This window comes from Elephantulus edwardii, unplaced genomic scaffold (assembly GCF_000299155.1).
Source record: "Elephantulus edwardii isolate Elephantulus edwardi_28Jun2011 unplaced genomic scaffold, EleEdw1.0 scaffold00090, whole genome shotgun sequence".
NCBI lineage: Eukaryota > Metazoa > Chordata > Mammalia > Macroscelidea > Macroscelididae > Elephantulus > Elephantulus edwardii.
The window spans coordinates 6,696,404-6,721,387 of NW_006399840.1; the positions used below are offsets into that span (position 1 = coordinate 6,696,404).

The 24,984-nt window shown below is 40.1% G+C and overlaps 1 protein-coding gene across 1 annotated transcript in view; it reads right to left on the reverse strand.

Annotated features, from left to right (window-relative positions):
- Window positions 1-24,984, reverse strand: part of USH2A (Usher syndrome 2A (autosomal recessive, mild)) — a 1,454,174-nt gene that overhangs the window by 57,394 nt on the left and 1,371,796 nt on the right. The window contains exons 62-64 of the mRNA XM_006890571.1: window positions 19,562-19,789; window positions 11,920-13,436; window positions 6,346-6,667 (exon numbers count right to left, since the gene is read on the reverse strand). Coding sequence (XP_006890633.1) covers window positions 6,346-6,667; window positions 11,920-13,436; window positions 19,562-19,789 — 2,067 coding nt within the window. The remainder of the gene's footprint in view (window positions 1-6,345; window positions 6,668-11,919; window positions 13,437-19,561; window positions 19,790-24,984) is intronic.

Sequence of the window (24,984 nt, forward strand, 5' to 3'; positions counted from 1 at the left end):
TTTGAGTTGTTGTTCTTCATCCTTAGCTCCTAGTGAGAAATAGGACTAGAGATCTAAAGACGTGACACTTGCTTTTGATTTTAACATTCATATGAAAGCCAAGAAAGGAATGTTAGAGGTACAACAGTGAAGACTTCAGCTGCTAACTGAAAGGTTGGTGGATTGAACTCAATCAGTAACTCTGTGGGAGAAAGACCTGGTGATTTACTTTCCTAGTGATTAAAGCCTAGAAAACGTTATGAGACAATGGGCTGAAAAATCAGGTGGATAGCACCCAGTAGCAGAAAACTGAGGTGAGAAATCTACTGATCACATCACTTTTTTTAACCCAATGATACAATATGATACCAAAGAAACTATAATCACTTTTTTATTCTTAATCTATGGTCATTTAGGGATCTCTGATGGGTTAGTGGTAAGGAGTCACACTTTCAGTCAAAAGGCATGAGGTTTAAATCTACTCTGTGGGAGAAAGATGGGCAAGCTACTCCCACCAGAAATAATACCTCTAAAAACCCACTGGAGAGTCGGCTATGAGCTGGTTCTGACTCAACCAAACACAACACCAACAACAGATCATTCAGTCTTATCTAATCAGAGGACAAAACTTTGATATTTATGCCATTGAGGTATCTCAAAATATCTCTTTTTATCCATAAGGAAGATTAGGTAATTAAGGATAGAAGGTCATCAATAACTTGACATATCACTGTAAAAATAATGACAAAAGAACAAAAGGACCACCACTTGTTTCTAATAGTACTTTGGTTCTGCCTGTGGCACCAATACATAATTCATTCCTTCATAACCCAAGCCAAACTCCTCATCTGAAACTTTTGGGATCTAATGTATTTTAAAATTATTTTCTTTTCCAAGTTTCAGAAAAGTAATGAAATGAGTATAACTGAATTGCTCATTTTAGAATTATTTTATATATTGTTTAATTAACCACCTTGTAATAAATAACAACTAAAAATAGTCATATTAAGGGGACAAATAAATATTATGTTGTGGTTGTTATAAACTGTCTAGTGGGAACCAACTCATAACTGACCCTCTAGTAGGATTTTAGAGACAGTAAAATATATGGGAAGAGATTGTTCATTTTTCTCCTGCAAGGGAGCTGGTAAATTTAAGCTATACACCTTTGGGTTTTTAATACTTCTTGAATCATTCAATATTCTGCCCATAGCATCCTTAAGCATTGCAAATCATGGCTTGAATTTATTCTTCAGTTCTTTCAGCTTAAGAAATGCTGAGCAAATTTGGCCTTTTTGATTTTCTGATTCCAGCTCTTTGCACGTTTCATTGTAATATTTTGCCTTGTCTTCCCAAGCAGCCTTTTTTTTTTATTTCAACTCTGTCATTTATTGTTCTTAAGTCCTGGAGCAAATTCCATCTACCACTGGGTTGTATTACAACTCGGAAGTCTGCATGCAAGGCAGAGGTGAAGTAAGGAACTAACTGCTTATGAGGTTTTCTGACAATTCCAACAACTAAGAAATAGTGAGAAGAGTTGGAACCTCAGAAGGCTTTTAGGACCAAATAGTAGGCTCTTGTGTCCAGGAGAAAATGAATATACTTACCAGTAATGTTAATGCTCACCCACAGCTCTTCTGGGAGGATCTAAATCATTGAAGCATCCTTCTTTGTTTCCAGCTGGGAGCTGGGGCCTGTCAGTCCTGTCAGCCACTAGGGCCTGATGTGGGCCACCCTTGGCCAAGTGTCCTTCAGATCCACACTTAAAGCCAGTGAGTGGGAGCTTCCTCTCTACTTCCTTTTGAGCAGCCCTTTGAAATCTTCTATTCAGCGTCTTAACTTCTTGATTTCTTCCCTTTACTTTGGCTTCTCAGTGCTCTAGTGCAATATTCAGTCTATTCTGACATCCATTCTGGTCATTCCTTCTTCCTTCTTTGTAATGACTTTTTGCATTCTTCATGAACAATATTCTTGGTATCTTTTCACAGCTTATCTGGTCTTCTTTATTATTGTTCAAGGCCCCAAACCTATTCCTGAGTTGGTTTTTAAATTGATGGGAGATATGCTGAAAGTAAAATTTTTATTTCTGTGGATATGACTTAACTTTCTTTAGTTTTAATTTGAACTTGTATATGAGCAGTTGATGGTCTGTTCCACAGTCAGCACCTGGCCCTAGTTTTTACTGCTGATAGTGAACTTCTCCAATGGTTCCTTCCACAGATGTAATAAATCTGATTTCTGTGCATCTCATCAGGTGAAATCCATGTGTATAGCCTGCATTTATGCTTCTTATAAAAAGTTTTTCCTATGAAGAAGTCAATGATTGTACCAAATTATATCATTCTTTCTTTAGCTTCATTTCTGTCACCAAATCCATATTTTCTGATAATTGATCCTTCTTCCTGATTCCCAACTTTTGCCAGTCACACATTATTATTAAATGATGCTACTGGCAGATTATTAAATGATTCTAGAAGCATTAAGAGCAGATGGAAGGAGTATGCAGAGTCACTGTACCAAAATTAATTGCTGACACAGAAGAATTTCAAGAAACAACATATGAGCAAGAGGCAATAGTGAAGAAAAAGGAATTTCAGGTTGCTTCGAAGGAGCAGGTATTGATGAAATACCAATTGACATATTTCAACAAACAGATGCTGCCCTGCATTTGCTCATCAAGTTGTGCCAAGAAATGTGGAGGACAACTACTTGGCCAACTGACTGGAAGAGACCCATATTTATACCCATTTTTTAAAAAGTGACTGATAGGGTGGAAATTATTGCACAATATCACTAATATTACACACTAGCAAAATCCTGCTGAAGATTATCCAGAAAAGACATGAACAGTACATTGGCAGAGAACTACCAGAAATACAGGCTGGGTTTAGAAGAGGCCGTGGCACTAGGGACATTATTGCCAATGTCAGATGGATCTTGGCCGAAAGCAGAGAGTACCAGAAGAATGCCTATATCTGTTTCATTGACTATGCAAAGGCTTTTGACTGCGTGGAGCATAATAAATTGTTGCAATAAATTGTGGTTAACTTTGAGGAAAATGGGAATCTTAGAACACCTGATCATGCTTATACGAAACCTGTATTTGGACCAAGAAGCATCTTCGGAACGGAGCAAGGAAACACTGCATGGTTCAAAATCAAGAAACGAGTATATCAGGGATGTATTCTGTCTCTGTACTTTTTCAATCTGTATGCAAAACAGATCATTTGGGAAGCAGGGCTTTATGAGGAGAAGTGTGGTATCAATATGGGAGGAAGACACATTAACAACCTAACATATGTGGATGACACAACCTGAAGTACTTGCTGCAAAAGGTCAAAGACTATAGTTTTCAATATGAATTGAAGCTCAACATCAAGAATTCAACGATTGTCACTACTGGGCCAATTGGCAGCACCATATTAGATGGAGAAGAGATTGAGGTTGTTAACAAGTACAGCTTGCTCAGATCCACAATCAACATTCTTAACACTAGCAGTCAGAAAATCAAAAGACAAATTGCATTGGGAAAATCTGCTGTCATGGACCTCTCCAGAGCGCTGAAGAGAAATGATGTCAGTCTAGATACAAAGGTACCCCAATCCAGGCCATGGTCTTCTCAATTACTTGTTATGCTTTAGAGAGTTGGACAATGTTTAAGGATAACAGAAGAATAGATGCCTTCAAGTTGTGGTGCTAGAGAAAAGTCTTGAACACATCAAGAACTGCCAAGAAAGTAAATAGGTCTGTCTTGAAACCAAGTCTCTCCTTGGAAGTTAGGATTTTGAAGTTCCGCCTCACTTACTTTGGGTGCATGGTCAGGAGAGATCTGTCCTTGGAGAATAAATCATGCTTGGAAGGGTGGACAGACAGTGCAGGAGAGGGAGACACTGGATGAGATGGATCGATACAGTAACGGGTGATGGGGGATGGTGTGTCAGAATTAGTAAGAATGGCTCAGGACAGGGAAGTGTTCAGAGCTACTGTACATAGGGTCTCTATACATTGCAGGTGACTCAGCTAATAACATTCTATGACAGGTTTCAAAGCAGGAGTGGCATCCATTTCCTAAACAACATGCCTCCGGAAATTCTATTGACTTTGGTAAGTGTCTATAGTTGTAGAGGGGCTTTATGCATTTTGTTCATAGGGTTTCTATGAGTTGTGTTCCACTTGAAGGCAATCAACAACAACACAACAACCTTTGGGTTGGCAGCACACCTCCTTACCAGTAAACTACTAGAGCTCTGGTACTAAATATGTCTTAATGTATTGTGCCAAGCTTGAAATACAAGAATAAAAACCAACATTTGGGTTTTGCTCTAAATATGTTCAAATTAATTGTGGCAAACTTGAAAAAGAAACCAAACCCCACCTACTGGTTTTTAGAGAATTTTAGATTTGGAGTTAGAATTAAGAGATTGCGGATTTTTATCTGTCTATAGCTTCGAACCATTCAAGCATCTCATTGTGTTTTCAATTCTTACTAACTCATACATTATTAGTCTAAAGCATTTTTACACACTTAAAATGTTGTTATTGTGTACCATTGAGTTGGAACTGACCCTCCAGGGGGTTTTCAAAGGCTGTTAATAGCGCAGAAGGAGATTGCCCATCCTTTTCCTGTGGAGAAGCTGTTGGATTTGAACTGTGTGCATTTGGGATTATAGTTCATATTCTTGCCACTAGGTTACCAGAGCATCCTCATTTAAAGTGTTACATATAATTTTTATGTTAATCAATTTGTGACCGTACTCTTGATGGCTCAGTGATTTTATTACTATGATAAGAAATTGTGCTGCCAATCCAAAGGAACTTGTTTTTCAATCCACTAGCTGCTTTGTGGAAAAAGATGGGTCATCTCCTTTCATGCAATTTACAGCCTCTGAAAACTCTCCAGAAGGTCACCTCTGACTAGGTTCCAGCTTGATGACACATACACCACCACCAACACAACAAATGTCTCAAACTTAACTTTTGAACCATTGTACTTGACATTTGTGCCTGATAGAAAGTGCTTGCATCAGTCAACAAGTCTTTTTTTTTTTAACTGCAACCAAGAAAAACATATTCTGACTTAAGCAATAAAGGGACTTATTAGGAGGATGTAGAATTAAAGGAATAAATGAAAAAATTCTTGCAAGGATCAGGGATCAGGGAAACTTTTGGATTGCGGCATAAAGATGCTTCATGAGGACGGTGACCTTCACCTTCTTCCATCCTGAGTCACACTGTTTAAGATCAAGGCATCAAAGAGACATCTGCACCCACCACCTGGCTAAGTAACATCTAACACTTGAATTGATGTTTTTACAAAGCCTGAGAAAAAGATGGATGGGGGTGGGGGAGTGGAATGAATCATTCCAAGACAGGAAATGGGGCCGCTCTGACCACTAATGACCCTTACAAGTAGTGGTAAGGAGTTGCACTGTCCAGCCAGAGCAAGGTGAATCCACCAGTTGCTCTGCAAGAGAAAGGTGGGCAATCTCCTCCTGTGCAATTTACAGCTTCTGAAACCTTCTGGCGGGTCAGCTATGAGTAGTTTCTGACTTGATGACATATAAAACAGTAACAGTGCAAATGAATTCTGATGACAAAAAAAAATAATAAGTCACTAAGCATTTCTTTTGAGGCTCTCCTGGGTGGGTGTGAACAGCAATATTTTAGTTAACAGTTTTCAGTGCTTAATAATTTTTGTCTTGGAGTTATAGAGTACATGGACTTTAGGGTTTTTTTACAGGTCATCTTCATACAAACTTCTTGTGTGAAGATTAGTAAGCATCCTTCACAATTCTGTTAGCATACTCAGACACAGAGGCTAGAGTTGCTTGCCATAGGTTTTATTCTCTCATGGTTCAAGTTATTTTCAAAGTGATCATTTAGCGTCACTGACAGGGAGAAAGAAGATTAACTGTAAAAACAACTTCATCAATAAGAAATGCAAATATTTCACCTGAAATCTACATTAAAACAACAAGCATTCATCTCATGGATCAAGAAACAAGAAAAAGAAGAAGGTAAGTGAATATGGTATTCAGTTTTTCATTTATTTCTTAAAATTTTTTAAAGAATATTATTAAACTCCTTAAGGCTTGTGTTTCTATGTTTGCTGTTGTGTAGTCAGAACTGACCCATAGCTGACCTTCTGGTGACTTTTCAGAGGCAGTAAAGCACATGAGAGGTGACTGCCCATCTTTCTTCCAGGGAACATGAACTGTATGTGCCTGGGGGATTGCAGAACAGCTTCTTTCCAGTAGGGCCACCAAAGCTCCAAGTGACTTTTTAAATTGTAAACAGCTTTTACCGGCAGGAACTGATGTGTGCACATGACGTCCATTTAAATGGCAGACAACATGTATTTCTTACCTGATATTCATATTCTGTGTAAGGCAATAGTCGAGAATCAATAAATGTGTTCAAGCTTCCATTGTAGGCTAGCACTGGGCTCGGTTTTCCAGACTGTGTCGTTATTTGTCGTCTGTACAATTCATAATATAAAACTTTCCCATTTGGCTCACGTGGTCCTGCCCACAGGATAGAAACGGCGGGGTAAAATTCTCCTGGTGCCATCTGGACCTCTAGATGGGGAGGAGGTTGCATCAGAGGTGGGATTTCTGGGGTCAAGATGGATGTCCAGTCACTAGATGCACAACCCAGCAGGGTGCACGCTTGAACTCGCACTTCATACCTTTAGGACACACGATAGAAATGACTCATTATCAGCAAGATAGATTTTCATGAAAAGAATCTTTAAAAGTCCAAGTGTTTCACAGAATAAAAAAAAAGAGAAATAATTCTAACTAATTTTATTCGTATATATAACCAGATGTTCTTGAGTTGATTCTAACTCATAACAGCACCATGTGTGTCAAAGTGAATTATACTCTATAGGATTCACAGGGATCAATTGTCCGGAAGTGGAGATCCTGGAAGTTCTTGCCATGTGCTTTGGAATAGATTTGAACCTCCACAGTTTGGTTACCAATTAACTATGTTAACTATTTGTACTATACAGGGACTCTGTTCTTATAAATAGCGTTACCTTTTTAAAGAATAAAATAGTTCTATATCCACAGAAAAAAACTCTAGTAGTGTATTACATTGCATGCCGTACAGTTAGCCAAAAAGTCATAGATTCATATTCTCCATCTTCTCCTTGGAGAATGATGGCAGGTTTCTTCCCACAAAGATTTATAGGCTCACATATCTTATGGAAGGCTGATATGAGGTAGAGTAAACTCAAATGCCTCACTATTTATTTCCATAAAAGTCTTTTCAATGTCCATTTTCTAAACCGAAGGGAAGTTTCTCATCTGTTTGAAAGGGTGGGCATAATCATTCTAAATAGGAATGCATAGAAGAAATAAATCATTCATAAGTAAATTATTCTTTTCAGTGTAGACATTCTGGTGTTCTGTAGAATCACCTAACACAGTGGTGAAGAGTAGGAGAGGACACACTCATACCAGCTGCCCTGTGCTCCTCCTACCTCTGTAGACAGGGCTAAATTATTTCTTGCAAATATTTTGAGGCTATGAAGGAACATGATCTCTGACATTTTAAAACAGGCTCTCATGTCACACAAGGATCTTTTGGGGACAAAATTAATCTAGCTCCACTCTAGATTATCAATCAGGGAGACACGTTATCACCATTCATTTAAACCCAACCAATTGTTTGTCTCTCTCAGAGCTGGTCTGCACTCAAAGTTGGACAACAAATAAGAATGACAAAAGACGAATAGATGTCTTTGAATTGTGGTGTTGGAGAAGAGTACTGAATATCCCATGGACTGCCAAAAGAATAAACAAGTCAGTCTTGGAGGAAACGCAACGAGGGTGCTCCTTAGAGGGGCGGATGGTGAAACTTGGTCTCACATCCTTTGAGCATGTTGTCAGGAGGGGCCAATCATTGGAAAAGGACATCATTGTGGGAAAGATGAAGAGTTTGAGAAAGGGAGGAAGATCACCCATAAGGTGGATTGATTTTGCAACAATATGCTCACAAATGGTAGCAATCAGAATAGTGCACGGTAAGGCAAGGTTCAGATCTGTCTTTCGGAGGGTAACTGTGATTAGCAGTTGACTTGCTAGCCCCTAACAACAACAACAACCACAACCACAACCACAACCACCACCACCACCACAACAACAGTAACTATCTTTCACAGGCTCAGACTTTTTCATCTTTTACCTCTTTTGTTTCTAGACTTTCTCCCTTCATTTTATTCTTTCCCTCTTTCCTCCTCTGATGACTACTTTCCACTCTCTTACCTGTTTTCTTTCTGTTTCCTTGTCTCAGTTATTTCTCTGTATTACTTGGTAAAAGGATCTCTGCTTGCATAGTGATTAAGTGCTTACCTGATAACCAAAAGGTTAATATTTGAGCCCACTAGTCACTCTACAAGAGAAAGTTGTTGTGATGTTAAGAGTATACTGTTGAAAATGGCTTTCTTATCCATTGGTTGACTTTGACTTTGTCATGTGGATGGGCAGGGGCACATGAATAGGCTGTGGTAGGCTATCTAGAAGGGAACTGGCTAGTATCATCACTAAGTTGAGCAGAATCAGTGGCAGATTTTGCAAATCTTACCACCAGTAAAGAAGCAAAGAATGCAGACTGCACATCCTTTGGGGCTCAGACCTGGGCCTCCAGGACCAGCAGCTATAATAGCCACAGTTGAAAACCAGAGACCTGACATGAGGCAGAGCTGACCTTGGGACTGCTACTCCATGGAACGAGAGCTATGAGTCTTCACCCAAGTTTGTTGGAGGACTAGTGATGGGATGGGAAGAGGCCACAATTGGCAGGGTTAGGAGTTTTGTAATACTGATCTACAGCCATGTGCTTGAGAGCACATTTCAGAAGCCGTCCTGACTGACTGTATCCTGCTGCTAACCTGAATTCCAGCCTTCTGACATCTCTAGTACACCTCATAATACTGAGTATGACTCTGTGTGGTCTGTGAGCTGTTGCAATGGATTTTTTTCACTAGGTAAAGCATTAAGATCAGTTTTGGGATTGGTAGAAAGAGGTGCAGGAGCACAGGTCACGTGCCTGACGTCACGGGAATTGGTTTTGTGTTGTGGATGTCTTTGACATGGACAATTTCTCCTTGTGGAGTTCGTGGAGGTCAAACTCAGTCTCCGTCATGTTGCCTTTGCTCCTTTTGAAGAAGTGATCATCTGCTTCTGGAAAGAGTACAGCCCTGAGAGGCCTTCAGGGCAGCTCTACTCTGTTTCACAGGATCACTGAGTTGTACTCCACTAGATCCACTTGAGAGCAGTCCTTTGAGAGGAATCCTGGCGATGCAAGGACCCTAAGGGTGAAGTTTTATTTGCCACTTAAGGGTCATTATGAGTCAATATCAACTCTGTGATACCTAACAACATCCACAGGCACTTCCTTTGTGACATCCTTCACTGCCTTCTTTTACTCCTCTCTCCTCTCCTCTGTTACACTTATCTACTTTCAGTAATCACATCATAATCAGACCAAGTTAAGATGCAACAGCCTTTGAGAACAAATCTACAGCTAACCTCCAAGAAGTCCTGTGAAGTGACTGAGCACCCACATATGAATTAATCATTTCCTGGACTGTTTGGGGTGGCTTAAAGATTCTGGATCTGATTCCTTCTGCTTGAAATTGTTCTCACTCTCCTTCCTAAGCATGTCATACTAATTTGCAAATACTTATTAAATACCCGCCTGTTTTCAAAAAGACTACCAAAACCAACTATATGATACATATTATCGATTGAGTGGTATTCCCCTTAAAAGGTATGCTGAAATTCTAATCCAAGATCCTTGTGAAGTGAACTTGTCTAAAAAGTAAGGTCTTTAAAGACGTTAATGGTGAACGTGGTGCCAATATAATCTTTGCAGTGTTTTACAAAAGAGAAGTGACACAGAAAAGGGGAAAACAGTGGCAAAAAAGTAAAATTATGGAACTGCAAGCCATCGAATGCCTGGAATTATCAAAAGCTCAGAATGAAAGGTAAAAAAAAATGCTATTCCCTCAGAGCCTTTGGAAAGAACATGGATCTCTGAAACTTAGAGTCATAGCTTCTAGAACACGAGACAATGGATTTCTGATCTCTATATGCCATCCAGTTTAGTGATGTTTTGTTATGGCAGCATTGTTGTTGTCTGTTATGTGCCGTCAAGTTGACTACGACTAACAGTGACCTTATGCACAATACCTCTGAATTCTGTTATACCCTGAGCCAGTGTCACCATCTCTGACACTCCCACCCTCATTACCCCAGTTATTGTGGCAATTCATCTCCTCCAGGGTGTTCCTCTCCTGTGCTGTCTGTCCCTTGACCCTTCCAAGCAAGACATCTTTCTCCAAAGACTGGGTGCAAGGATTTGGATACTCCTTTTCACATACTTTGGACACATAGCCAGGAGGAACCAGTCTTAGAAAAAAAGATGATAGCACTAGGTAATAGAAATTCCAACTTCTGAAAGGAGTGATTTGGAAATTATATTGATTACATCATCAAAGACACATCTTTAATTTGGATGGAAAATAAAGAGACTTCAGTCTGGAAAATATGTCCTTACCATATCTGGATAACCCCTTTCTTTTCTACATATCTTTTTGAACAGCAATTTCCAAAGGGAGCAAATTGATACCATTTTTAAAAAAGGCCTGTTAGTAGCAGTCAGGAAAAGAAGAACCCGTGTAAAATGAACAGTTTTGCAGTAAAGGTGGGTCTTCTTCAAGCCCCAAATTAGAGCAAGATAAAAGCCAATTGACATACCACGTCTGTGGATTAGCTGTGGTGGATACCTGCAGAAGTTTTAATTTCTCTTTAATATTTAATGTGACCCGAAATAATGATCACAGGTAGATGCATAAGACCATGAATGTTTCATTTAAACCACACTGCATATCAGAGATAATTACAGGAGGGATCTAACCCACACATCAGTAGATTATAATAATAGTTGAACTTTATGTAGGGTGGTTGGTTGGAAATCAACACAATTTTACCCTCTAATTTTTTTAAATGGTTCCCTTCATTTGACTAAATTTTAAGCATAAAGTACCTTTTATTACTCTTCTCTCTGGGGATGTGAGTTATTTTTAAAAGTATTGGGGAAAATTGCCAAGCAATCTGTTAAACTTCTGGAAGCGGAGGCTATGGGATGATCCCTTTGTGTGAACAGCAATACACATCACAGTGTTGCAAAGTCTGGAGGGAACCACTGAGGATACCTGAGCTGGCAAAGTGGCATCGTGCTGAGAAACTTTTGATATCAGCTCATTTCTGTTGTTAGAACTAACTTTTAGTTGACCCTACAGTGAATTTTCAAGGTTAAAAATTTCTCCCAAGGGGTCACTTGTGGATTCAAGCCATGAGAGAGGCATGACTTTTGGGTTAGCTTTGCAACCTCCTATGGTCTAGGAGACTGAGGGAATTCCCTAGTGAGGGAAGAAGTGAAGTAGCAGAGTCAATAAGAATGGCTGTCTCTAAGAACCCAGATCAATAAGAATGGCTGTCTCTAAGACATATTTTGTTTCTGTACAACTCAGCTGGTATTAGCTCACAGCGAATGATGCTCTTTCATGCTTTAAAATAATATTTCATTTCCTTTACTGCCCGGGTCAGATGACCCCACATGAAGCTCTTAGAACTTTCCAGAGGCCTGTATGCTTTGAGAATGGACTAGACTCAGGGAACTGTCACATTGCAGCACACTGCGCCAGACCACAAAGGTCTCTGAAAGATTGACTCAAAATGTCACCTCCAAGAATTTTTCTATTCAGGAATTACACAAACTAGCTTCGCCAGATACAGAAAGTTTTGATCTCGTTGTTGTTGGTTACGTGGATGGTGTTGGGGACCTCATTCCATCTTGGTCTTATAGCTATTATTACATAACCGCCTGAGTACTCATTTCAACAGAGATGGCAGTGTTGTTACCTACCTCTGAAACGGTTGTAGCTGGTTTACGACGAACGATCGTGTATCAAAAGAATTATGAGTTGAGTTTACGTGTATGATTTCTGTTTCTCTTTCAGACAGATGATGGATGAAAAGGGTGTAATTGACAATATTGCCATTGGTCTTCACTAGAGGGTTCCAGGTTACTAAGATCTCTCGAGGGTTCTTGCCCTGCAGTTTTGGAGGTTCTATTCCTGAGGGTGCTGAGGGGTTGGTTCTCTCTTTGACGAGTGGACTCAAAATCCCACCTTGGCTGTTGTTGGCACTCACTGTGTAGCCGTACTCCACGCCCGGAGAGAGGGTAAAATCGTGATAGCGCGTTTCCAGCCCAGTATACACAATGGCTCCATCCCTCCTAAGTTCATAACTTCTGATTTGGCCATTTGGGTTTCTGGGAGGTTTCCAGGTGATTTCTATTGATTCCGAGCCTGTGACTTGCAACCTTGGGGCATCCATGTTTTGTGGCGGGGCCTCTAATGTCCAGGCAGATATCGACCCACTAGCTGTGCAACCACCGCTGGTGCAGGCTTCTAGAGAGAAATTATACTGAGTATAAGGCTGCAGGTTAGAAACCACCATGGAGAGGTTCTGCCCAGGGTGGTACTCCTCACCATCCAATCGAAGAAGATATTTAGTAATAACTCCATTCTGATTTGATGGTGGTGACCAGGACACATCTATTTGCGTGGCACTGATGCTCTGAAGAGCTGGTGGGCTGACCCCTTCTGGAGCAGCCTCAGGAGTTTGGATTTTGATGAGTTTGCTGGTGGAGCAGCCTTCACTCGTGCAGGCTATGACTGCATAACTGTATGTGGAGAAAGGAAGCAGTTCATCATCTGTGTAATTGAAAGTCACTGCATCAAAGCTGAAGGGATAGAACATTCCGTTCCTTTGAAGCCTGTAAGACTGGATAATGCCATTAGATTGTTCTGGTGGGACCCAGGAAATCAGCAGTTTTGGGGGATGCCTGGACACATAGGCAATCTCGGGTGGAGACACACCTTCTGGAGGGGCTTGTTTTGTCTTCACCCCATTCCAGGAGCTCCAGGTATGGCCTGCTGAATTCCAAGTGTTGATTTTATATTCACATTGTGTCCATGGCTGCAAACCCGTGTCATTATACATAAATGTATTCCTTTCAGTATTATATTCTGTGAAAACAATTTTCTCATCGGCTGGAATTGTCTGGTTCCCCCAAGCTTTTCCCTTGAAGCATCTGCGAATCACTTCATAGCGAATTATCTTTCCATTTGGGTTAATAGGCTCAGACCAGCTCAACTCAACACTAGTGGATCTCACAGACCGAACTGAGGGAGCCAACTGAGAGTTGGGAGGGGCCTCTGCTGTCCACAGGGGCTGGGGTACGGAGTGTGCACAGCCTGCCCTCGTGCAGGCTTCCAGGGTGAGCGTGTAGAGAGTGAAAGGATCCAGGCGACGAAAGAGAAACTGACGGTTCAAACCCGTATACTCCAGGATACCATCACTGAAGATATTATAATTCTGAAAGAAGAGAAGGGTGATTATCAACTTCAAACTTTCCTCTGTTCCCACATTGTTTGCTATCTTGCTTTCTACAGTGACTATTTTACACCTTCTATTTTTATTGCTAGCCACCAAGACCCTCTTTCTTTTCTCCCAGTTGATCATTGACATGACCAGATATTTCAGTCAGAAACACACAAAGAAGAGAGAAACTCTACACTCAATCTTACTGCTGGTGATTCAGAACTGACTTTTCCTTGGGTTTCCATGGCTTTGCATTGCACTGGAGGAAATGGCTCGTCTTTCTCCCTCAGAGCCACTTGTGGATTAAAATTGCCAGAGAGGTGTTATATTATCTGGATTAACTCAATGATTGGGGTAATCGGGATGGGTGTGTCGGAGACAGTGAGATTAGCACAGGATAGAGCAGGGTGTAGGGCGTGTAGGGCTATTGTACATAGGGTCGCTATGAGTTGCAGGTGACTCGTGGCACATAACAACAACAACAATTCCATCTTATCACCCCCATCCCTGTGTCTAGTAGAAATCTGACCTCCCCAAAGGGCACGTGGTGGGGTAGAAAGCTGCATCACTGGTTGAAAAGCCATATGGTGGTTTGAACCCACTAGCTGTTTCTCAGGATGAAAGCCACACAATCTCTTCTCCTGAAATTCATGGTCTCGGAAACTCAATGGAGTGACAACTAAGAATTGATTCTGACTTAACAGAAATAATTGGCCAAAAGGGAAGCTTAATCTTTGTTTGGCTCCTAGAAGATAAACACTGAATTATTGGAATTTGACAAAAATGTCTTTGTTGTTTATGGTGTATCCTCTGGAACATATAAGTTATGCTATTGAGGTGATTCAGGGTGAGGTTGACCACACTCCACGGCATTAAAATCTGGGACCAAGCTGGGACAGACCCAAGGGCTCGAGACATTTTCAGACTTACCTCGTGGGAAGGAAACTGTAGATTGAATTTAAACATTTGGGCAATGAGTCCATCAATCATATTGTGTTTAACGTTATGTGTCAACTTGGCTTGACTAGAATTCCCAGTATTGTGAAACTGTCTTCCATTTTGTAATCTGATACAAAGGGAGTTTCCTTAGGAGTATGGTCTGAATTCCATACTTGTGGACATTCTGGCAACGATCATCCATCCTCTCATAATCTGTATCTGACTCACTATCCTCTGACCTCTAGTCCTTGGCACATGAGCCAAGAGCTGCTGTAGATTTTGGGATTTTCTAGTCCCACAGATCCACGAGCCAAAAGTGTGCATTGACTGAGCTGCCAATTTTGGGTTCATCAGCCCCCATAACAGTGAGGTAGGAGAAGCCTTCTGCCTAATTCCTGACCCATGGATATAGGACAATTACATGAGCCTACTGCTTTGGTAGGCCTAGGGAGCTCTGGTGGCCGAGTGGTAAGAATCTGTACTGTGTTCCTGAAGGCATAGAGTTCAAATCCACCAGCTGCTCATTGGGAGAAGGATGGCCATTCTCTTCTCGAGTGATTAAATGCCTCTGAAAACTCACTGGAGGATCAGCTATGGGATGGTTCCAATCTGATGGTACACAACAACAACTGCTCTGATGTCCCAGTGGTAAGAAGCTGCACTGCCATATCAGAGGCACACAGTTTGAATTCACCCGCTGCTTTGTAGAAAGGAGGATAGGCAATCTCTTCCTGTATGATTTGCTGCCTCTGAAAACCTGCTGGAGTGTCAGCTATAATTCAGTTTTGACTCAACGGCACACACCATCAACTGCGTGCAAGGAGACTGCTCTTAACTACACAGCGTGGCTAATTCTGGATTCTACATGAATTTAGACCTGTATCACTTGCCTTCCTCCTACTTCCTAAGGAATTAACTCTGTAGTGACTAAGAGTCGATTGAATATTGGGTCTTATATTTTACTTTCTCTCTGAAATTGATCTCATGACTTCTTGCATCAACAAATTATCTTTCTCTACTGAGTCATTAGCATTAGTAACAAGGAACCACACTGCCAACACAAAGGTACATGGTTTGAGTCTATCAGCTGCTCTGAGGGAAAAAGATGGGCAACGTCCTCCCATGTGGTTTACTGCCTTTGAAAACCCACTGAAGAGTCAGCTATTACTAGGTTCTGACTTGATGGTCACCACTCCCACTCCCATCACCAACAACTGTTGAGTTGAAATGGACTCATAGTTGACCCTATAGTAGCTTTTCAGAGGCTGTAAATCACGCTGGAGGAGATGGACCATTTTTCTCTCATAGTATTTAAATCTAGTCTAGCATTTCCAAATAGAACTTCTCTATGTTTCATATGTTTCATTCTCTGGTGTTTCATTTCTCTACTTTCTTTTCAGTTCAGTTCTTCTGAAGAGTCCCCTATCTATTGCACTCACTTTTCATTTGTATACTCTCAAGTAATCCCAACCAGGTTTCCTATTCTACCCCTTGAGTGCAACTCCTCTTGCCAAGATCAAAATAATCTCCTCATTTCCAAATCTAGGGCTCCTTCATGGGCTTCATTTTACTTAATTGCTCAGGGGCATTTGCTGTATTTTCTCTTCACTTCTGGGATATCTCACACACTATTTTTACTTCTACTTCACTGACTCTTCTCACAATCCTTTGCTAAGTCTTCTTCCTCATCTTGATCTCCATGCTTTAATATATGCAGGGTTCAAACTTAGGTTCTTATGATTTCAATTTACATTCTCTCCATACCTGATCTCCAGCCCCATGGATTTATATGCCAGCTATATGCTAATGATCTCCACATATACATCTTAGTGAATAAATCTTTCCAAACTTCTAGATTTAACACTTCCAGCTAGCTATCTGACTGCTCAAAGTCATTCTTCTTTGATATTTCACATATCCAGTCCTTTAATAAGTTTTGCCATTTTTGGTGGCCTCGTGGTAAGAAGCTGTACTGCAATCTCAAAGGCATGTGGTTCAAGTCCACCAGCTGTTCCACAGAAGAAAAACAGGCCATCTCTTGCCATGTGATTAACTGCCCCTGAAAGCCCACTGGAAGTTCAGCTATGGGTCTGTCCCAACTCAGTGATACACAACAACAATAACAACCCCAAAACGTCTCCAATTTAGCCATTATTTTTCTACCTTCACAACTTCTACCCTAATTCAAACTCCCTTTGATTCTACTCTGATTTTTTTTCTGTATCTTTCAAACTTTGTTGGTTCCTTATGATTTATTTTCTGCATAACAGTCAGAGTAATTTTTAAATGCATACATTCGATCCTGCTATTATTCCCTTAAAGCATTCAGTAGCATTTCATTTAGAATAAATTCTGTGCTAATACCACAGCTCACAAGGTAGAGAGTGATCTGCTCCCTATCCATGTACTCTAAGCTTTTCCAGTGCCATCTTTCCTTCTCTCCTACTGTTCTATCTGCATAGGTTTATTCATTTTCCTTTAACATACCAAGTTCATTCCTGGCTTCAGGCCTTTCATTTGTTGTTCATTTTGTCTGGAACATTTTGCCCCCATATCTCCATGTGACTGACTCTGTCTTGTCATTTAGGGCTCAGCTCAGATGTCAACTCAATTCAAATGATCATCCATTCTAAAATAGCCTGAGTCAGACATAATTATATTACTAAGTGTGTGTGTGTCTGTGTGTGTGTGGCATTCATCACTCTCTGAAATTTCCTTGTGTATTTATTTATTAGCTTACTATTTGCTTCTCAGCAGCCAGGAAATTAAAAGAAGAATTGCACTGGGTAATTCTGCTGTCAGAGACCTCTCCAAAGTACTAAGGAACAACAATGTCAGTTTGGAGACTAAGGTGTGCCTGTCCAGGCCATGGTCCTTGCAATTATTTGCTATGCATCAGAGAGCAGGACAATGACTAGGGATAATAGAAGGAGAGTTGATGCCTTTGAGCTGTGAAGCTAGAGAAGAGTATTGAATATGCCATGGACTGCTAGGAGAACAAACAAGTTTTTCCTGGATAGGGTGAAGCCAGGCTGCTCCTTGCAGGCAAGGATTCTGAAGCTTCGTCTGACATATTTTGGACATGTTGCAAGGTGGGATCAGACCTTGGAGAGGGATGTCATGCTTGGGAGGATGGAGGGACAGCAGAGGAGAGGAAGACTCTTGATGAAATGGATTGATTCAGTGACTGAGGTAATGAGGGTAGGTATGTCAGAGACAGTAAGATTGGCAAGGAATAGAGCAGAGTTTAGGGCTGTTGTATATCGGGTTGCTATGAGTTGCAGGCGACACAACAGCACATAATAACAACAACATTTGTTTCTCAGTACCCTCACCATTCATATCATCTCACTCAGCCGCTCACTTAGGCATACAAACATGTGAAGTCTAAGAGAGTAGAAATTTTACTGGTCTTGTTCACTCCAAGTCAGTACTTGACACTTTGTAGAAGTTCGATAAATACTTGGTGAAATATAAGTGAAGGTAAAAGGAGTTTATATTTCTATTTTGATTTGTCAGGGAAGAGGCTATCTCTGGGATAGGAAGAAAACAAAGAGGAGGTTGCTTTGATGGATATAAAGGGAAAAGCTCTTTTTTTTTTTAATGAGAGCCTTAGGGCTATGGCTTGGATTTTTAAAGTCATAGATCCTAAGGCTCAAGTTTTCTGCCTCAGGGTGGGGGAAGTCTGACTCTGTCACATGGAGACAGACTGGTGCAGAGAGAATTGCTTCTGCCACACACAGCAGGCCTGAAGCGAGGCAGAGAGGCATCCATGCGGATGGACCGGGGCCTGCTCTAGTTCTAAGTTCTTACTGTGTATGATTTCCTCCTGCCCTCCCTTTCCTCAGTCTTTCAGGAAATCTTTATTAAAAGGCATGTCTTTAATAAAGACTTCATTTCTTTAACAGGCTTTTAACTATTACGTTTGGAATTAATGGGGGGAACGTTTGCTACCAGGAGAAGGCGTAATAAAGGAGATTCGTGGGTCTTTTGTCCTACTCTCTATTGGTTTGGAAGCCGCTAAAACTTGTTAAACATCAAAACAATATGCAAGCTATGACTGACGGATGCCATTGACTAGGAATCGAATCCAAATCGTCTGCATGGAAAGTGAAAATTCATCTATTGAACCAACGTACCACTCTACTGTGCTTGGGATCTTTATGACTTGGGAGCTATTCAGTGGCAGCTAAGAATATCAGTGAAGGAGGGGGCAGGGTGCTGATAGCAGATGCAGGCTTGCAGGCTGCATAGGATGAAGGGCCAGAGGAGACTGTAGGCTGAGACAGTAGCCTAGATTAACAGAGGAGTCCCACACCTTTAGATATGACCTTCAGCAAGGGAAAGAAGGTGTCCCTTTTGAGCTCTTGAGTAAGGTCTCAAAGCATCAAGATGTGGGCTATTATTAGTAGACATGAGATCTCATTTAGGATGGGAAGTCTAAGTTATATGTGTAACATTTATAGGACTGTTTCTAGTGACTATATACAGAAGTTGAGTTAGCAGATAAGTGTGGCTTCCTGCCTTTTGCTTAGAGAGCTCTGTTCAAAATGCAAATTAGTCAAGGCTTAAGCAAATAACTAGGTAGGATAATTCAGGAGGCAGGAAGAACACAGCTATTTAGAGTTCAGCCCTGGTGTGACTTCCTGACTTTAAATCCCGATTTGATCATTTACAATGCGGACTTGGGAGGTTATTTTACCTTTATATGTCTTATGCTGCAAAAGTTACGTGCTTGGCTGCAAACCAAAAGGTTTGACCTGGCCTGGCAGTTCTCCTGGGAAAAGGCCTGGCTATCTGCTTCTGCAAAGATTACAGCCAAGAAAACACTGTGAGATATTTCTACTCTGCCATATAGGCTTGGTCTAAGTCAAAAAAACAATGGGACACCACTTAATACTAACAATGTGTCTAATGAGGTTTTGTGGTGTCCACTCAGGAAGGATGATGAGAGGATTAAATGAGATAGTCATGGACAGCGCTTAGCCTAACATTAGGGTCCTTGGAAGCATAACACACGAGAGCTAGTTTTCTCTATGATTTAGTGCCTGGAGGAAACATCAAGGAGAATTACAGAGGCTGTGAAGGGAGGTTTCCTACAGTGACCTGATGGCATGTCAGGGCTCATCTATTTAACAGGACAACACCAAACATGTATTTGTATGTAAGACAGACATTACCTTAATCACACCATTGGTTCGTCTAGGCTCTAGCCACTGCAGTAACAGTGCGTGGCCATTCTCTCGCTGTTCCACTGTGAAATTGCTCAGCCCACTTGGAGAAGATTCCAAAGTCTGAACCAGCATCCAGGGGCTTGCTACTTTTCCCACCTTGTTTGCAGCCGAAACACCAACATGGTATGTTGTGAATGGTTCTAACCCAAACAGGTGGGCCTGAAAGCTTGTTCCCTGTAAGAAAAGACATGTTAACTTTCTTTTAGAAGTTCCTAGTAATTTGAGAGTAATCTGAACTTTTTATTAGGTATAACAGCAAAAGTAGCACAAAAACTATAGCAGGTTTTAACTCATCATTTAGAAGACAATGTTGTGTTTTATTTTTGTTCTGTGGACGTTCTGAATATATTACCCTTGTTGCGTGACTTATGAATCAAAGAGTATGGATTCATAGAATCCTTGCCTTGTAGGAGCTGACTGCCCAAATCTTGTGACTTGTAATCATAAGAATCCCTGCTCCTCAGGCCAGGGCTGCATCTTGACGACGATTACTGAGACCAAGTTACCAGGCTGAACACGGTAACTGTCCACAGGGTTAATCTTAAGAGTTTGGAGATTTATTCAGAACAACCAAACTTTTTTTTTATTAATTCACAACACCATTTGTTTAGACATAAGACCATATCTCCTCAGTTTCCACTAAGTTTTTTGGTGTATAGTTATAGTACAGATGCAAAACAAAGCCACCCCCAAACCCCAAACACATGAAAACAACAACAAGCCAACCAAAATAGATTTGCAGAAACACCCTTAGGGAAAGCAGCTTTTCATATCTATATGTGAAAACATTCTCCTTTGTTGAAAGTATCATAATGACATCTGTGGCATTCACCATAAGTGATTGTAACCTGGACCACAGGAATTTTATCTTTGTTGATTTAAAAGAAAGTTAAAGGGTGAGATGCCCCAAACCCATTGTTATCAAACTGGTTCATCAGCATGGTAATCAGGTAGGATGGAGTAGACTGTTCTTTGGTGTTTTCCAAGCTGTAAATCAGCCTGCCACCTCTTTCTTCTGCAGAGTTCTGATGGGATCCTACAACAGACAAGTCAGCATGTGAGCATTTACACTTAACCATTAACTTTGCTACCAGGGCTCCTTAAGAGAAAGAGAGAGACACTGCTTTTATCTCCAGCCTGGAGAGTGGCATTTAGCAAATTTTATACATCTAGAGATGAGAACCCTAATATTTGAAAGGCTCTTGCATGCTTTTTCTATATCTCAGCTGGATGGATACGCCTGTATGCTTGTTTGTATATACACATATATATGTGTGTGTGTGTATATATAGGTAAATATATATAACTAAATACATATACAAAATTTTTTTTGTGTACCATACCTTCAACAAAACAAATAAGTTTCTCTTAGGAAGGGTAAAGCCCAGTTTTTCCTTGGAGGCTAGGATTTTGAAGCTCTGTCTCACATACTTTGGGCACGTGGACAGTAGGGAAGGGTGGAGAGACAGCACAGGAGAGGAAGACCCTGGGTGAAATGGATTGATACAGTAACTGGGGTAATGGGGACAGGTGCATCAGAGTCAGTGTTACTGGATCAGGACAGGGCAGGCTTCAGAGCTGTTATACATAGGGTCACTATGAATTGCAGGTGACTCGATGGTACAGAATAACAACATGGATGTGCATAGTCATGAGCATTATTCACATTTACAGTGGAAAGTTGAATAATAAATAAAGATGATGGGAAAACCTTCATCAGCTTTTGAGCTGTGGTGTTGGAGAAGAGTACTGAACAGGTATGTCTTAGAGAAAGTGCAGCAAGAGTGTTCCTTGACAGGAAACAACTTTCTGGTTCTGGCCAACTGACTGGAAGAGACCCATATCTATTCTCATTCCATTCCAAAAAAGGTGATGCTACAAAGTACAGAAATCATCAGATATCATTAATACCACAAACAAGTAAAATCCTGATGATTGTTCAAAAATTGCTTAAACAATACATCAACAAAAGAAAACTGGTTTCAGAAGAGGCTGTGGAATTAGGAATACCATTGCTGATGTTAGATGGATCTTGGTTGGAAGGAGAGAATAATACTGTGACGTAAACTTGTCTTGACTATGCAACGGCATTCAACTGTGTGGATCAATAAATTAAGAGTAACATTGAAAAAAAAAAAGAGTGTTCCCTGAAGGCAAATATTACAAAGCTTTGCCTCACATACTTTGGGCATGCTGTTAGGAGAGGATATTCCTTGGGAAGGGACATCATGCTTAGAAAGGTTAAGGGTCAGCAAAAGAGAGAAGACAATTAATGAGATGGATTGACACAATGTCTGCAGTAATGTGCTCACGTATGCCAGAAATTATGAAAATGACATTGGATAGGAAAGGGCTCAGATCTGTCATTCACAGGTTCAATATGAGCCATACTCAACTCAACAGTACCTAACAAGAAGAAGTCACGAGGACGCTTTAGTTGGCTTAAAAAGATATCTACATTTAATGGTATATCAGATCAGCTTTGGTTTATTAGTTGTTTAAATGTAATAACTCCCTGCCTTCGAGTCAGAACAAACTCAGCCAGCCCTCCCTTGGGTTTCAAGGTGGTAAACTCATGAGAAGAGATTGCCCATTTTTCTCCTGGGCATCTGCTAGTGGATTTAAATAAAGAGTTGCAGCCTTTGGGTTATTAGCACAACTCCATATGGATAAAGACTGATGGCATTTATCTTGGTGGGCAGGGGAGATGGACTATGAATCAGAGAAGAGGAATTTAAGTTTTTGAGAGTAGGTGTTCAAGAGTATCAGATAAAGTTATAAGTAAGGAAAATTTCCTTAATTAGCTGTGTGTCACTGAGTTGGAACTGATTTCTCTCTAAGCCTCCAGCTGGTTTTCAGAGGCTGCAAATCTCCTGGGAGGAAATTACTCATCTTTTTCCCTTGGAGAAGCTAGAAGATTCAAATTGTATGTCTTTTGAGTTAGTATTTTAACGCCTTACTACCAAGTCATAGAACCAACCCCTAAATAATATTTTGAATAAAATACAAAACAAGAAGACAACAAGGAATCGAACTATTTTCTAAATGATTGGTTAGATGAAACCAAAATACACTGTAGAAATAATTTCTGACACTGTCCTCATTCTTGGTTATAGGTTTTAACTGTGTTAATGTTTCCTATTATGTGTTAAACATGGGTAGAGAAAATACAATTTCCTTCGCCGATCAAAAACTTGTGAAGTCAATTTTCCTGTTTCAATAAGTCCTATTATGATATTACATGCTAACCTCTTGAAATCTTTTAATATTTAAACATTTGCTAAGCCACCAGACTCTGAAACACATTTTACAGAAATACTAATTTCTCTTTTTTAAAATATTAAAAGTTAGATCATAAATATTTAAAACTTATTTCCCCACAACATTAGATTGGTCTTTTAGATAAATATAGCACAAGACTAGGATGGCCATAATGAATATTAAATCTGAAGATGCTACAAGTTCCGATTACAAACATTCTTTTCTGATAAATGATTTCTTTTCTGTGGAAATAGGGCAAACATGGGCAAGATTAATAATGCAAAAAAGAATAATTCTTTGTTCAGAATATTCAATAGTAATAGATGCAAAAAAAAAAAGAAAAGAGAAAATCTCCAAAGCAAATAGTAATCACCTCTAACAGATTATATATAAAAAAGTTAGGCTGTTGGGGGACATTTAGAGATAGCTTTTGTCACAAGAAACATGAAAAGCATGTGGTCTATAAAGCAAAACATATGTATATTGCCAATAGAAACACCTGCTTAATTCCAGTTTATTTCAGAGCTGAGTATTCCGTTCAGCCCCTAGATGGCAATACTATCAAACACTTTTGGTTGCACCAGTACTTAATGATTAACTACTGGCGTTCAGTCATCCAACACACTCTAGGCAACCATTAAAAAAATAACAAAACTGATTTCATTATAGATTCTTTTAATAAACATTTATGGCTCAGATCCTTGAAAGCAGAAGTATTCCAAATGCCCTGGCCTCTAAACCTCCACCATCTAATGCAAAATACGACCTGCAGGTCTCAAGTTAAAGTTGGTGCCTGCCTGACTGACACACAAACTGGGTGGTTATAGGTGTGCTCCTAGGCAGGATGATTATAGCCATGGTTTTGCTCGATCTGGCTTGAATTTATCTTTATTTTCCTTTTAAAAATATAAGTAACCCCTTATTGAGATATAAAAGAATATGTTTGTATCCTAATTTTGCACTGAGGAAAAGTTGCCATATTACAATAATTTGCTATTTTGGAAGAGCTACTCCAAGATTATCCCTTAAATAAATCCCATTAATAGCCATGACTTTTTATTTTTGTGTCTTTAGTCAAGACAGTTGTTTTGGTTGTTATGCTGTCTTGCCAGGTTTTTCACTCTCCAGCAGATTTTTCAGAAGGTGCAAATCTCATGGGAGGAGATTGTTCATCTTTTTCCTAAAGAGAAGCTGGTATTTTTTAGAAAAGGAAGAACTCTTAAAATGGTAAAATCACCCCTGCCAATATATTCTTTAATACTTTAGGAATCAGTTTAAGTTATTCTTTCCTGAATAGACCTTCATCACCAAAGTTAGCCATTAATAGGTTTGAGGATTCCGTGATAAAATTCAGATGCAGTTCTACTCTGTGCAGCTAATTTGAGTTGGGCCTTGTCATTTGATATTTTCCTTAAAAGCAAGGTATTTTTATTTATCATTGCGATTATAATTTTAAATGGTTTAGACTTAATTATTCTCTTTGTAGATGTAACACTCTGTTCCACTGACTTGGAAAAATCTGTTGTTAAAAGCAGTTTTCCTACTTTTGTTCACCTTTTTCTCTTCTCATCTCCTTCTCTCTCTGCTCTACTCCTTTGTCCATCTTTCCTCATTCTTTTTCCTCCGTGGAGATGATCTTACTATTCTCCTCTTCATTGTTATTCTGCTGTGTCTCTTTATTCTTTCATGCTATTATTTCTGTAAAGCTATTTATTATTATTGTTGTTGCCTAATTATCCTCAAGCTTACCTTTGGTACTTTGTTTCTCTTTTCTCTCTATTCTATGTGCATGTCCATATCCCATTCAGAAATTTCATTCTAGTGCCACTTTAGAGACCATTGTTAGGCCTCAGATTTGAGGAAGGATTCAAAGAAAGATGACACAATAAAGGAAAGCAGGAATAAATACTTCACAAGGAGATAATGAAGTCTCTGTAATTGAATATTCCCAATGAGATTTAATTAGTCACTCTCTCTCTCTCCTCCCCTCCCTCCCCTCCCTCCCCTTTCTCTCTCTCCCTCTTCCTTTCTCCCTTCCTCTCTCTCTCTCTCCTCTCTCTGTTCTCTCTCTCTCCCCCATCTTTCCTCTCTCTCTCTCCCCTCTCTCT